Source organism: Aethalodelphis obliquidens, unplaced genomic scaffold, assembly GCF_003676395.1.
Source record: "Aethalodelphis obliquidens isolate GAN/ISIS:26980383/991018 unplaced genomic scaffold, ASM367639v1 scaffold89, whole genome shotgun sequence".
NCBI lineage: Eukaryota > Metazoa > Chordata > Mammalia > Artiodactyla > Delphinidae > Aethalodelphis > Aethalodelphis obliquidens.
In genome coordinates this window covers 4,665,438-4,681,128 of record NW_020838033.1, presented here as the reverse complement: position 1 = coordinate 4,681,128, position 15,691 = coordinate 4,665,438, and the positions used below count along the sequence as shown (strand labels likewise).

Below are 15,691 nucleotides of genomic sequence, written 5' to 3'. Positions count from 1 at the left end.
GACACGGGTTCGTGCCCCGGTCCGGGAAGATCCCACTTGCCACGGAGTGGCTAGGCCCGTCAGCTATGGCCGCTGAGCCTGCGCGTCCGGAGCCTGTGCTCCGCAACGGGAGAGGCCACAACAGTGAGAGGCCCACATATGGCAAAAAAAAAAAAAAAAAAAAAAAAAAAGACTAGTTTGTAGATCATAATCTGTCCCACCTCCAGTCACTGTTATGATGATACCCCCCATCATCACCAGAAAGTAACATACAGGTTTTTCAAGTAATTAGTTTAAAAACATTTTCCCCCAATTTAAAATTAGAAGGCTTTTGTTTTTTCTTTTCTTCTTTCCCTTTAAGCTTATGTAACTACCCCTCAGAGAGAAAATATAGGAAATGTTCTTTTTATGAGCAAACTGATACATTCAAGAGACGAGAATGTGAGTTTGTGGGCAATGGATCCTGCAGATTTTCACAGAGCAACATGCAGCAGAGCAATGCTTACATCATGGGGCCCTTCTCCGCAGTCATATGGTTTTCCAGTTTCCTCATTATGTCCTTCCCAGCTGGCCTGGATACTTCTTCCTGACAAATCTCCTGAGCAATGGCTGGGAATACAGCCTGGGCACTCCTCAAGGACATGCAATTCAGCATGATAGTTTTAAAGCTTTTCAGTTCCTTCTAGAAAAATGCAAACATGCGAGTTATTTTGGCCTCAGATAAACGTTTGATGGAACCTGAAGTGTCTTTGAAGAGTTAACAGCATACAAGAGAATAAGGTCCACTTTCATTTGGAAAGATTTAGACAGTGAAATTAAAAATGTCTTATTTTGGGGAAAACTGCAGTGCCCTAAGCACTTCTACTTTTTCTTAACCCTTGATAACCAAGTGTCATTTTGGCAAGAGCATCATAATTCAGACTCTCAATGTACCTTGAGGTCTTGCAGAATTCGGCTTAAGCAGGCAGTTTTTCCAGTTCCAGGAGCACCAGAAAGATAAAGACTTCCAGCTTTCTTCCCACAGATGTGCTCCCTCAGGAAATTCCTGATGACATCCATCTCCTTTTCCCTGGCAGGCAGCTGATCTGGGACAGCTGTAGTCAGGACCTGCTTTGCTTGCTGGTAGCAAGTACCTGTGCCAGACATGAAAGGACAATTAGACACAACAGAGGTGACTGAGAAGACCCACCAGGTTTCACTTGGAGTCACCAGCCGTGTTCATGAGGCCGCACTAACAGCTGCCATGTAAGAACCAACCTTCCTGCTTGAGAAGTCTCAGACACGCAGATTCTTTCTCCAGTGGACATCTCTGCTCAGAATTTGTTGCGATGTCTTGACCTTTTGGAACTGAGGAACATATTTTGTTTTGGTGAAGTCTGGCTTGTTCTCTTTTGCTAGGAGATTCCGTTGTCAGCTGATTGTCAAATACCAATCTGCGCCCCTTAGATGTATGTGAGCGAGGGGGACCATTTTCTTTCTTGCTTTGCTTTGGTGGAGAACAGGGAGGTAAACGGGGAGTGTTACACAGGTTGTCGTCACCTGAAACATTAAAAGCAAAATGTGGTCATTCATAGCAGTGGATAGTAAAAGGACTTGGAAAGATCTCTGCATCCCCCCCAAAAAGGGGGATGAATTTCTATCACGGTCAGAACCACCAAAATAAAATGCCTCTCATCCAGAAGCAAATAGTGGCCACCAGATGGCACCACTGAGTCTTACTAGTTGGTAGAGGTTTTAGTGGGATGAAATTCTAGGATTGCTCTAAAACAGGGTTTCCCAACCTTGGCACCATTGATATCTTGGACCAAGTAATTTTTCATTGTGGGGGACTGTCCTGTGCACTGTAGAATATTGAGCAGCATTCCCAGCCTTTATTCACTATATCAGTATCACCCCCTCAGTTATGACAACTAAAAATGTCTCCAGATCCTACCAAATCACCCCTCATTAAAAACAGATGATCTAAAACAAGAAAGGAAAAAACAAACAAAAAATAATTTTTAAAAAAAAGGAAAGAAAAAGAAAGGATTACCAACCACTGCTCTAAAACAAGAATTGTCACCTGTTTTTCTTAATTTCACAACTAACGAGGCAAGTTTCAAAATACTATATAACTAACTGCAAGGTCGTTTAAAACACTGACAGAACCAAGTTCAGTATTAAGGAACTGAAGATCAGACCTATTAAGTAGTTCGGAAAGTGATCTCAATAAGTAGCTTAACTCTGAAGTTCAGTAAGCACTTAGCAACCATTCTGAAAATAACCAAAGGGAACAGAGTGGTCTTAACTGAACTCAGGAAGCTGTTTCAAAGGCATCTTATTATTGAGAAAGAGAGGTCGAGAGCTACCAGACAAAAAGTTGTACTCAAATAATGGATAGCTTACCCAGACGTTTTCTGGGGCTAAGAGGCAGAATTTTTGCACAAGGAGAACGGGGTATGGCCTGGACATTCGCCAGTTCTAGTTTGGTATCACTGGAGTTTTTAGCTTTGTCCAATGTCCGAGGCTGTTTCTTTTTTGGAAAACTGATTGTAGCCTGTGACTGGGAGCGGGTTTGAGGCATGACGGCAACACAGCTGCGTACAAAAAAGAGAACAGGACAGCCAGTCAATATGTAAAAGTGAAGAAAAAGCAACTAACATGTAACTTATACCGAAGATCGAAATTCATTTCATAAGTAGATTATATTGTAACAATATTTTAGCATTTAATTTTGCTTCATATCCGAATCTATGCAACAATAGCGAACACCACCTACTACGAGTAAAAGGCTGTCATAAACATTTTAGGTATTAACTCCTTTAAGTTTTACAACCACCTTAGAGGTAGGTACTATTATCCTTATCTTAATGATAAAAAAACAGAGGCAGAGAGGCCCAACGTCACAGCAAAGCAGGATATAAGACCAGGCATTCTGGCTCCAGAGCCCAAATTTTTAACCACTCGAGACATACAATAACAAGTTGATCTTAACTGGCGTCCATAGTACTTCTACCCCCCTGGCTCCAGGCACGGGGTACATCGTTAACACCAGCTTAGCCCAGCAGCCTCCCACATTTACAGGCTTCCTCAAGCCCTCACTCCGCACTCAATCCCCGCTCTACCCAACTCTCGGCCCCACATAGCCCCAGATGTTCGGGGAACGTCTCCCTCCTGCCGCACTCAGCACAACTGCCAGAGCACTCCGAGGGCGCACGTCTCCCTTCCCTACCCCGACCTTCTCACCCTCCCGCGATCTGAGCTCTCCTCCTCTTACGGAACCCGCGGTCCTCGCCCTAGCCCCTCACCCAACTCCGCCGCCCCCCCAGGACTCGGGCCTCCTCTCCTTTCCACCTCACAGTGCTGCGTCACCTCAGTGCCGGCGCCTTCTCACGTCTCCCACAGAAAACTAAAGGGACTGTCCACGACAGGATCCTGGACAAACACCACACCGTCAGCCGGAAAGCCCAGACGCGCTCGCGCCAAATCTGCACAGCCGCAGCTTTCCCGCCTCCCGCCAAAGCCCGGCCACGTTTCTGATTGGGTGTCGCCAGAGCGCCGCACGCCTTGGCCCCAGCCCCCTCCTTCACAACCAATCAAGCGGGAAGGCGCACAACCAATAAGAGAGCCTCAGGTCTCAGCGCCACCACGAGGCCACGCCCACCGAGCCGTAGGGGCAGTCTACATCCGGGGCCTCGGCGGAAAGATGCGCGCTTGCGCCGGGGCCGACTGAGTGAGGCCCGGCGGGAGCTGTAGTTTTTGCCGCTCGCGACTGTATTCCCACGCCCTTCCTTCAATACCTTCTCACTGCTGCACATACCCATTTTTTCCTTACCCTAATGGGCTATATTTTCAGAGAGCTACTACATAATACCTGCCATTATTTGGGCGGTTCTGGGTGCGAGGTATGATGCTAAGCGCTTTACATATCTAATGCCCAACACTGCAAGACACAAAGCAAATGTGCCGAGGGTTAGTTAGAGGTCACAGAATTTTGGTGGCCTCGAAGGGCCTAGGTCCATTTCCTGACAACCAAAAGCAATGTTTCTTTGTAAAGTTATACATACATACATAAATACACTGCACTTCATCACAGTATCTCCCTGATTTGTGTTTCAAGGGTGAGAAAAAGGGCCAGGCCTTTGCTTTTATTTTGTTAAAGATAAGAATACGATATTCTGTGCACCTTCCTATCATTAATCCCATTAATCCACACAATGTGGGGAGTGGAGAGGATTATGGCCCCTTAATTTTAAAATATATATATTTTTTATGGCTAAATACAAGGGTTTCAGGGCCAGAGAAGACCACTACAGATGGAGTGGCAATCTGAACTTTTAATGAAAAATATAAATTAAAGCAGTAATTTACAGGCCAGCTTCCAATGCTAACAACCCAGGTTCCACTAAAAACCCAAATCCAATTCTAGGTGATGGTAAGCATGTATCTGTCATCCTTCAATATCAAATGAAATAGAGCAAGCCGAGAAATAGGAAAACAATAATACAATCAACTTAATTGTAGTTCATTCATATAGGAGATAAAAACCAATATTGAGTGCTTGTGTGTGCCAGGGGCTGAGCTCTGGTATTTTACCTATATCACCTTATTAATTCTCACAGGCACCCCCATGAAGTTGGAATTATTTCCATTTCACAAATGAGAAGACTGAAATAGAGAGGTTGAGTAAATCTGCCCAAGGTCACACAACTAGTAAGTGGAAGAACTGGCATTCAAACTCAGGAAGTCTAACAGGAGATCAAACTCCTGACCACTTAAAACATACCGAGGGGGAATAGACAGATGCAGGTTTTAGAGGGAGAGACGGCGAAGGAGCACATCTGGGGAAGGCTTTCTAGGAGCTGAAAACTACAAGAGTGAAGAGCGTAGGCTGCCACGAATGGAGAAAGCGCTACCACAGAATGGAGACTTTTTTACCAGCTGGTATTTCTGATCTCTTAACAGGGGAACAGAACCTAGAAAGAAGCAACTTTCACTGTTCATATTTATTTTTATAACCTGGACACCTAAAACTTGTCCTTCATAACCAGAAATGGTAGTAACAAGTGCCCAGCCAGCTTTTAAGGGATGGTGGTGAACAACTACCTCAGTTACAGTGGGACAGAGGGGGCAGAGGAAGCCATGAGTACTTAACGTGCATATTGGAGCCTATGAAAGCATTCACCAGGAAATATAGCACCAGTCCAAGAAAAGCCTACAAGAATAAGTGACTATTGTGGAAGCAGGCAGAGAATCACAGAACGTCCAGATTGAAAGTTCTCTAAAAGGTTACCTAGTTGAAGTTTTCTCTTTTCACTACTCCACTAACATGATGAGCAGACCATCATACTGTTTCTCGCTTCTGTGCCTTGTCCTTGCCGTTTCCTATGTCTGGAATGCCAGTCACCATCCTCCTGCCCTGGCTAATTACCATAAAGCCTTTAATGCCCCGCATAGGTTTCCCTTGGTGGCTGTCCTGAAGTCTTCTGCTAGACTCTGAGCTCCTTGGAGGCAAAGACCATGTCCTATTCGTCTTCATATTGTCGGTGCCTGGCACAGAGTAAAATACGCAATCAACGCTTGCTCAATGAATGGAAAGGACATTCCTGCCAAGTCGATATCCATCTTTTGCTTGAACATTTACAGTCCTTTAAATCTCACACCCCTAAACCTAGGAGTGGAGAATCAATTCAATTATGTGTAAAAACAATCCAGACTGGGCTCCAGTGATGTCAAAGATGAAGCATTTCCCCATAGTTATCCTCTGGGGTGGTTAGGATCCTGAGGTTGACATTTTAGTTCTCTTACCTCTGTCTGCAGAGTAATAGGAAGTCAGAGACAGGTAGCTTCCTTGCAGTAAGTTGCAGTTAGTGGCTGGGCTGGGCCAGAAAATACTTAAAGAGGCACATTCACCATAAGCGGCTATGTCTTGGTAATAATTAAGGTGGGCAAACTAGTGTCCTTATCACTTGCTAATCCATACACGGTGTCATGGAGGAAGGGACCAAATGACACAGGAAGGACCTGTCCGGCATCCTTATGTGTGTCTGTGTGCGTGCGTGCGTGCACTGGCGGGCACGTGCACACGTACACAGACTAGCAATACCATCCCAATAGGACGGAGAAAGCTTATAGGGTTAGCAAGTTGAGAGTCATCTAGGCAAACTCTATTTGAGGGCTATTCAAAGTCACAGGAGGAACAATTAAATCAATAAATAGGTAGTTTATTAATCATATTAGTAACAATGATGGGTCAAAGAATCAGGAATTCAGCCAACCTGGCAAATATGGATGAAAATGAAAGGAGGCCCTTTTTTCCCCTCGCTCCCGCACCCTCATAGGTTTTTATATCAAACTGTGTGAGAGTGCCTCATACACACACCTATTATGAACCAGTACGGGAAATAATTTCAAGACCTTTGCTAGTGACGAAAGTGTAGATTAAGCTCATTAAATCTTAGTGGTGATTACGTCAGCTGACCACAGTAAGCAGAGAATGTCTGGTTCAATTCTGACACCTACAGTCAACGTTCAAGAAAGCCAGCTAAGATTTCAACTTAAGCAGTGAAGAAAAAAAGGCAACACCCACATAAAAACAGACACAGTCTGCGTGTTCTGCCCTCACCTTTTCTTCACACTTCAGTGTGAGAATCTACCACACACACAGGTGGAAAGAAGCCTTAGGGATATAAGGAAAGGACACAAGGCCAGGGGGTCTCCTGAGTTCCCTGGAATCATGGGCAAAGGGGAGTTAGGTGGCAAATATAAATAATGACCAACTCTATCAGAATCACCCAGTCAGCCTGGCTAACTGGAACTGTGACTTTCAAAACACAGCAGGAGGGGAGGAGAGAAAACTCCGAGGAAGCTGCAGATGCTTCTGCCCAAGTTAGTATTTCTACTTTCTCAGAGGATCTGGAGTCAAACCAGTACCCTAACCGGAGGCAACAGACTTTCTCTCTTCTATGCCACCACTTGTGGTGGTATTCCAGACAAGACTACACAGTTTTCAGGTTTTTTGCTTTTGTTTTTAAGCAAGGTTTAATTAAACTGCACGGCATCCAGAAGAAAGAAATGTACCAAAGAATCCAACCTGAGACCGGATTATACACTGTAGAAGGGGGTAAAGAAATCAATGCTAATTGGGAGAGGGAGCCCCGTAATCAGAAACAACTCCAAAATAAATCATACAATAAATTATTTTTTAGAAGAAAAGAAACCAATCCACATGCAGACAAAGATGGACGCACACATACACACATACACTCTTCACGCACGTCACTCTAGTCTTTTATTCAGTGTTGACGATGGCTCCCATGCTGGTCGACGTGGAAAAGGACAAGGGTTAGACGTGAGAAGAGAAGGCTCGGCCCCGCTGCCACCAGTGGAATGAGATTTAAGACCATTAGAGAGGGAACCCACTAAGTTGTCAGACAAGAGGAGAAAGAAGGAAACAGCAGTTATCAAGGAAGATTTTAATTGCTTCAAAGAGGGAGAGAGGAAGAAAGCACAGAAATCTAACACAAGTAAAGGCACAATGAATGTGGAGTTGAATGGAACCAAACCCTTCCTTTGGTTAAAATTATCCTTTTTTTTTCTGTATGTGTTTTGAAGGTGGTTGTAGTTTTGCTTCACTTTGCTTTTAAGAGACGAGTCTCGAAGGCAGAGTTGTAATGCCTCCCATTCCCTAAAGTAGGGTGGCTCACAGAAAGCCACCCTGACCACGTACAGCCAGGGACTGAGATTCAACAGGGAAAGAAAGACTACAACTGGAATGTGAGGAATCTGATTTGCAGTTGATTGCAGGTTGGGTTTCCAGAACAGACAGCTCAGTGTAGTGCCACCAAAGGGCCTCAGATGCCCTCTACTCCACCCAGAGCTCTGCAGAAGGGAAGGACCCTGGAGTCACACTTCACCCCCACTCCCATAAGCACTCAGCCTACAGATTATTTCAAGTGATCAGGAGAATTAAAACACACCCCAACCCTGAGTTGCTCTGTAGCAAGTCTATTTACAATTTTATCTCACCTCTCCCTGGAGGTAAATTTAGGTTTCAAGAGGGGAAGCTATGGGGTGAGGGGATGCCCCCAGGGCAATGGTCAGTGGCTAGTCTCCTTGCCTTTGCCAGTTCAGAGGGCTGGGATGAAGTTTTGGAGACAGGAGCCTCTTGTCTGTTGGGTGGGATAGCCCCTAAGTGCTCTCACTCTGCGGGCCCAGCTGGGAAAACGCTGGGCCTCTGCAGCTGGAGGAAACCCCCACGATAGAGCAAACCACACCTGGAGCACCACAGTGCTGCGATCCAGGTCTGGGGACCAGAGGAGACGGGGAGAGGGGCATCTAGCTCATTTAAAAACCTGCAGACCACTGGCCTGCTTCCCAGAAAGGGCGGTAAGAAACAACTATGAAGTTTTTCCCACCCGAGAAAAACATCATAAAACCAAACCCACACGAGGGCTTTTAACACAGCTTCTTTGATGCCTAGTTGGGCAATGTCTCTTCCTTCTGGGAAGGGATAAGGGGGTTAATGGGACTGGGCAACAGCCTCAACATGAGACCACCCAATCTTCCACTGAAGAGATGACATTCCCACAAGCAGATAAAAAGAGCAGTTTAAAAGGTGAGAAGTTTTAGTGCTCTTGTAGCCAGCCCACCTCAAACCTATATTACAAGCTTTTTACAGCATACAAAATAGATCAGTAACTATGAGGCTCACATTCCCATTCATCAATAGTAAATATACATGATAATAAATCTGTTATTAACACAGGGACCAAATAGGGTATAAGGCAAAGACATTTAAATAGGTACTGTGTCATCAACATGCTCTGAAGAAGAAAATCCATCTGACTAGATCTAGTCCCAGGCCTTTTTCCATGAGGCCAAGAAAATGAAAATACAGTCAATACCCACGTGACACAGTCCAAATGCTGGGGAATATGAGGGGCAGCAGGTCATACGGGAGGAAGATAGTAGCCCCAGTGAAAAGCTGGGGTTTGGCTTTTACGTGTGATGCTCATTTCGATGCTCTATGTTTGAGGAGTGAGGGGAAAAGAGATACGCTTTGATAACATTGTACAAAAGGCATCAACTCCCATTTCAAAAATAAATGGGAAGACTTCACAGTCCAAGTTCAGTAACTGGGGTCAGCATCTACCCTGGAACTCTGCTGCAGTATCAAGTCTTGTACTTTGTCCTTTTCCCTCCACTAACATCCTCTCTCTAAGCTCCACTGGCTTCAGGATGCTGGGGGGATACTGCTGGGAGGTAACTGCTAACAGATTTGAAAATAAGAATGATAAATAAAGAATGATTAGAAAAACCGTGGTCACAGACCTAATCATGGTTCGCCCCAACAGTCAATATGGTCCAGGGGATGGCAAAGGATCGCAGACCCCAGATAAATAACCCAAGTTGAGAGCTCTCTCATCTAGCACTGGGAGCACTTGGGTTTCACTGGGCACCATGTACAGATCCTTCGTCTGTGATCCAACAGATAGGAAAGGTCCCTAGGACAGTTTAAGCCTGTGATGTATCTGATGAAAGCTCCTTTGCTCTCACTTCAAGCTTTGAGCAGCCTCTGCACTTGACAAGAGCTTTAGCAAACCAAACCAGCTGGATGTGGAGCCCAGGAGCTCCATCATGCTGTTGGAGAAGGGGAAGTCCCTGCACCACGATCCAAGCTCAGTTCCTACCTAGACTGGGAACCTTCATTTTCTCTGTGCTCTTTAACTAGGACCTGGAAGACGAAACAACATATTGCTGGCTGCCAGGGAAGATCAACTGGACTGAGGCACACCGCACCAAAGTCCTTGTGCTTTTGGCAGAGGAATCTTTGACTACCCCCATAAGCTTCCTCACCCTTCTCTACTCTGCTGTGCTAACCCCTGCAGTCTTGGGGTTGAGTGGTGCAGAAGGGAACAGGAAGAGCCTGCTCACTCAGATGGGCTATGAACTTCACAACGAGTGGGCCTCAGTTAAAGCCATTCACAGCCTGCAGAGCTGGTCCCTTCCACAAGGTGCTTCACCCTTCCCTTCTTCGTCATCCTGGAGCACCCATCAGGGGCTGAAGTTTCTGAACAGGGATGAAAGGGCCAGTGGCCTTCAGGGCCAAGCAGAGAAGACTGAGGCAGCCTCAAGGTCAAGGTTAAGGCCAAGGCCAAGGTCCTATCTTCCTATCTCTCACTAGAGGTTTTGGGGGTTTCTGAATCCATAATGAATGAATGAAAGGGACTTTTCTCTTGAGGGGATAGGTGGTGAGAGGAGGAAAAACATCCCTCAGCCTCAGCACCTGAAGAAATGGAGCAGGGAGCCCCAGAGGGCTCACATGGCTCCTGGTCCCTGTGACGCAGAGGAACTGACTAGCTCTAAAAGGACCCCCCGTTTACTTCACCCTCTCTTTTTATTAGATGTTTAGTTCAACTGATTAGTATTTAGTGTTTATATCCAACCTATTTCTGGGTATAAGCGTGGGGTGGGGTGAGGGCAAAGCCAAAATACCCCTAAAAATAAAGCAGACCCACTTCCTTGCCCATGCTCTAAACTTGACCTTTAAAACAGATCACTTCTCTGCAAACTCCTTTCCCATTTCACTAAAAATGCCCACCCCCAGAAGTCCTGGCCATGCCAGCCTCCTAAAATGATGAAATATAATATACCCACCAAGCTCCCCCCACAGTGGGTAGGAGAAGGTAGGAGTACCATTCTCCACCCCGCCCCGACAATGAGTTCATTCATCACAACAAGGCACCTTTCCCCAGAGGAAAGCAGGAGACATGGAATCTTTCTCCTCATCTGGCCAGCAGGGCTTGCAAGAGGAGGGATGGATGCAGGGTTTGAGACCCTACTGTCAATATAAAGAGTCCGGTCACCAAGTCCAGAGACGAGATGCATAGATGGAGGTGAGCTGGGTGGACGCTTGGAGTCTCGAGGTTGGTTGCACTGGAGAAACACGTTAGGAGCTGTCATGCAGGTTTCAGGGAGAATGGAAGGGACCATCTGAGAAGAGGAGAGGGTCCATCCTTTTCCTGAGGAACAGGACCAAGCCAGGCTTCACCTGAGAATGGGCGGCAGAGGTGGGGCTCCACGGGCAGCTGAAAAAAATAAATAAAAACCACATACGCAAGGTCACCCACCAGACCCTGAATAACTCAAACATTCCTAAAATGAGAGACAGACAGGCTCTTCAAGCTAACCTTTAAAATCTGGGACAAGGCTTCGTTGTCTGTTTAAGAAAATGCAGACAAGGAGAAGCAAATTTTAAGCTAAGAAAAGCACACACCAATTCTACAGCCTATGCAATTACGGAAGACCTTCCATGATTCTCTTCTCTCACCTCGGTTTGTTTTGCTGGGATATATTCTCTGAAAGTGTTTATACTCTTCTGGAGCAGGAAAGTCTTCTACTGGATGGAAAGAATACTTTGACTCAAAATCATCTGCAAAAGGAACAATATTAATTCATATCGCCCTTCCTCGTGCTCCCACACACCTCTCTGCCACTTCTGACTCTCCCCATACTAGTCTCCCGGGCTTCCTGATGTACCATGAGCGCCTGCCTTGCCCACTAAAGCAAGGTTCGTGAGGGCAGCAACAGCATTACTCTCTGCACCTCGTATGCACAGTGTGTTCAAAGGCTCTTTACGTTAAGGAATGAGTCTTTGAACTGGTTCTTTAAATTTTTCCACCCCAAACCAGGCACATACCAGGAAAGGAGCCCAGCTGTTTGCCTGGCAGGAGAAGGAAATATAGTTCTGTCTTTCAGTAACATAGTCATGTTAGAGACTATCACCATGGGAAACCAACTGAACTAAATCCACAAATTGGCAGAAATTAATCTAAAATGGGACTATATGCCACCAGCTAGGGAACGATCTGACCAGAAAATTCCCTTTTGGCCCAGGCTCCCCTCATTGAGCTCTGCAACACAGTCGGGATGGCCATGTCATGGCTCCCACTCCCACTTTCCATGGCCCCTCTACAAGAAGGCTCAAATGTTCTATGGGTGTGGCTTGATCACATTCCAAAGGGCATATCCTACAAGCAAAAATACTGGTCCACTTAACAGGAACAGACTAGAGCAGGGCCAGAGAAGAGTCAGCCATTAAAGAATCTACAGTGTTCAGGCTACAAGGGACTGTGCAGATCCTTCCAGACTTCCTCAACAGAGGGTCTAACAATACCTGATGGACTTTACTTGGTGCTCCATCCCAGACCTAATGAATTAGAAATCTCTTAGGTGCAGTCTACGATTCATTTATAACCTTGGAAAAGTTAATCCGATACAACTCTTGAGCTAGTCAGTCTCCTTGTTTCATAGATAAGGGAAGTGAGGTCCAAAAAAATGAATGAAGTGACTTCTTCAAAGTAACACAACTAGTCAGTGGCTTTGGATTACTAGATAAAAGTTGTGTACACAGTGTTGTTTTGTTTTCAAAGGTCCAGAAAGGAGCTCTTCTTCCTAGGAGGATACGTAATTCCTGTCTCAATAATCCTGAAGAGGATGCAGTCTCTGACCTACAAGCTAACCACAAGTAATGAGCCTTGGGGAGCGAGAGACTGCTTTCGAGTTAGCACGACACCTGCTGATCTTACTTCCATCTATTCCAAAGGAATCGTGCCTAGAATTTGCCTAAGGAGAGGGATGTCCATGGATGGACCCGGAAGTCTGAGGGAAGGTCAGGAGAGGAACTGCAGTGAACAGAGGACACCAAGTGACCACTCCCACTCTGCAGCGGCCACTGGAATTAGTGAAGTCACCACAGGAACTATGAGACTAAAACAGCTAGCTACTCACCCAAGAAAGATCGGACAGTGGTAATAGAATCTCTGTGGCCATTCCTCAGGGGTGGTGGAGGCGGCGGGGGGGGCCCAGCTGGCGTCCTCGAGGGTGGAGGCGGGGGCCTTCCTCGGCTCAGGGGTTCTGACCCATGCATTCGGTACGGTGGGGGGGGAGGGGGGGCATCCCTGGCACCATTTCGGATCATGGGTGGCGGGGGTGGAGGAGCTGCAATTAAAGTTCAAAGCAGTTAGGTTTGGATGTAGAGACGGCGATGGACGGAGGGATTTGAGAGACATGGGCCAAAAGAGTGCTCGGTGCTTTCCCAAAGAACCAGACCCTGTGAACCACTGGACAGCATGTTAAATATCATATTCACCCTCCACTCATCCCTATTTCTTTAACAACATCACCATTCTTCTCGATACCAAAGTTCAGAATAAATTTATGACCCTTTTTCATTTCCCAAGACAAGTCAGTCAAGAATTCCACTTATCCTCGATGATTTTTTTCTCTGCTTTCGCATGCCTTCCTCCACAATTCTAAGTCAGGGCTTTCTCATTTTTATCTTGTTCTACTGCAAAAAGCCTCTCAAATGTTTTCCTTGCTTCTAATCTCTTAGCCTTTCAATCCATTCTGCATACCACCAACTCACTAATCTCCCCAAAATACTAGCTCAAACTTTTCCAAGGGCTTTGCATTTCCCATATCATAAAGTTTCAAATCCTTAGCTTCCACACTGCCTGGGTCTCACCCAATCATTTTCCTTTCTTACACAGTAACCCACCACATCAGTCAGCCTGACTGCACCTTCTTTTCTTCCTTGATCCCTACACTGGATTAGGTACCACTCTTCTGTACTGCTCTGTTGACTCTGTCTCTCTCTACCACTACTATGTTTTTTACACGCGCTTCTTCCCGAGGGTACTGTATATTTCTTAAAGTCAGAGCAGTGTCCATTCATCTGAGTTCCCAAGCTCAGCACATGGTAGGTCTTCAATCAATAAGTGCTAAATGAACCAAATTACATATGCTTCACTCTTGTGACTCCCCCACAATACTCCGAAATACCACCCCTCATCCCTTACTATCAAATCCTACTTTTCTTTAAGGTTCAACTCAAGTCCCATCTTCTCAAGGCTTTTCCAAAGCAATCCACTCTAATCTGATTCCCTCCTTTGCTCTCCCACAGCATTTACAGGCTATGTCACTTATTCTAACACTTAGTAGTACAGACTAAAATGAGTGATTTTCAAATTATGTATAATAATTTCATCTGCAGAAGTTATATATTTCCAATGATAGGCTCATTGCTCAAAAAAAATAGGGAACACCTCTTTTGGAATTGCCTCCAAACTCAGGTTGCCAGACAGATCCATAAATATTATCATATGATGGTCACTTCTCATTTCTGAGGTTGCACCACCAACAAAAAAATTCATACCTACGTCTGACTCTGATTTTTGGCCATTTTCGAAAATCAAATTCACCCTTAAAAGACAAAATTTGCCACCAAGCATAAGGTAATGTCAAAAGCATGTTGGGGGGAATTCCCTGCTGGCGCAGTGGTTAAGAATCTGCCTGCCAATGCAGGGGACACGGGTTCAAGCCCTGGTCCGGGGAGAGATCCCACATGCCGCAGAGCAACTAAGCCCGGGTGCCACAACTATGAGCCTGCGCTCTAGAGCCCGCGAGCCACAACTATGGAGCCCGCGTGCCTAGAGCCTGTGCTCTGCAACAAGAGAAGCCACTGCAATAAAAAGCCCGTGCACTGCAACGAAGAGTAGCCCTCGCTCGCTGCAACTAGAGAAAGCCCACGCACAGCAACGAAGACCCAATGCAACCAAAAATAAAATAAATAAAAAAATAAGAGCATGTTGGGGGACTTCCCTGGTGGCATAGTGGTTAAGAATCCACCTGCCAATGCAGGGGACACAGGTTCAATCCCTGGTCCAGGAAGATTCCACATGCCGCGGAGCAACTAAGCCCATGTGCCACAACTACTGAGCCTGTGCTCTAGAGCCCGCGAGCCACAACTACTGAGCTCACGCACCACAACTACTGAAGTCCGCACGCCTAGAGCCTGTGCTCCACAACAACAGAAGCCACTGTGATGAGAAGCCCAAGCACCGCAACGAAGAGTAGCCACTGCTCGCCGCAACTAAGAGAAATCCTGCGTGCAGCAATGAAGACCCAATGCAGCCAATAAATAAATAAATAAATAAAAAGCATGCTGGACAACACTGGAATAGGTTCGAATGTGTTTAAGTTAGATTATTTCTATGCTTTGCACTAACAATAATAGCAGCTACCATTTATTTGATATCCATCATGTTCCAAGCACTGTCCTGGGCACTTTCTATGTAATAAATCTTTAAAAATTCTTGTAGCCACCCCTGCACAAGTATGAGGCATTATCCCCATTTCACAAATGAGGAAACTGGGACTCAAGCTGTTTGTCTAAGGTCACAGATCTAACAGACCCAGCATACGTCTGCTCTTCCATAGTAAGAAAACTGCTACACAATGCTTTTCACAACAACCTCAAGTATTAAATATCTCCCGAACAAATGTATAACCCAGTGAGATGGAAATGTGTCTTTTGGAACCTGGGCCATGTTACCAAACAGTACATGGAGACTACTTGGCTTAACAGCCAACACTGTCTTAGTAGTAAGAGTGTATATCATTCTTCCTGAATTACTGTTAGAATTTCTATAGAGTAACCATAGTTAAGAATGAAACAGTAATGGGACGATTTTGTTATTGTTTTTGTTTTTTTTAAATATTTATTTGGCTGCGCCGGGTCTTTAGTTGCAGCATGAGGGATCTTCGTTGTGGCGTGTGGGATCTTATAGTTGTGGCATGCAGACTCTTAGTTGTGCCATGAGGGATCTATTTCCCTGACCAGGGATAGAGTCTGAGCCCCCTGCACTGGGAGCGTGGAGTCCTAACCGCT

The 15,691-nt window shown here is 45.6% G+C and overlaps 2 protein-coding genes across 11 annotated transcripts in view; both read right to left on the bottom strand.

The window, feature by feature from the left end:
• CDC6 (cell division cycle 6) overlaps positions 1-10,978 on the bottom strand; it is a 19,409-nt gene extending 8,431 nt beyond the window's left edge. The window contains exons 1-5 of one of the 4 annotated variants that reach the window (XM_027094620.1): positions 10,706-10,978; positions 2,365-2,555; positions 1,237-1,518; positions 913-1,112; positions 486-661 (exon numbers count right to left, since the gene is read on the bottom strand). In XM_027094620.1, coding sequence (XP_026950421.1) covers positions 486-661; positions 913-1,112; positions 1,237-1,518; positions 2,365-2,555; positions 10,706-10,953 — 1,097 coding nt within the window. In that variant the 5' untranslated portion in view covers positions 10,954-10,978. Of the gene's footprint in view, positions 1-485; positions 662-912; positions 1,113-1,236; positions 1,519-2,364; positions 2,556-3,266; positions 3,465-10,705 lie in introns of those variants that run through there. The other 3 variants (XM_027094621.1, XM_027094623.1, XM_027094622.1) reach the window with 3 other exon arrangements.
• WIPF2 (WAS/WASL interacting protein family member 2) overlaps positions 4,278-15,691 on the bottom strand; it is a 45,515-nt gene continuing 34,101 nt past the window's right edge. For all 7 annotated transcript variants that reach the window (XM_027094630.1, XM_027094627.1, XM_027094628.1 and 4 more), the window contains 3 exons: positions 12,751-12,960; positions 11,291-11,392; positions 4,278-11,048 (listed from right to left, as the gene is read on the bottom strand). In XM_027094630.1, coding sequence (XP_026950431.1) covers positions 11,008-11,048; positions 11,291-11,392; positions 12,751-12,960 — 353 coding nt within the window. In that variant the 3' untranslated portion in view covers positions 4,278-11,007. The remainder of the gene's footprint in view (positions 11,049-11,290; positions 11,393-12,750; positions 12,961-15,691) is intronic.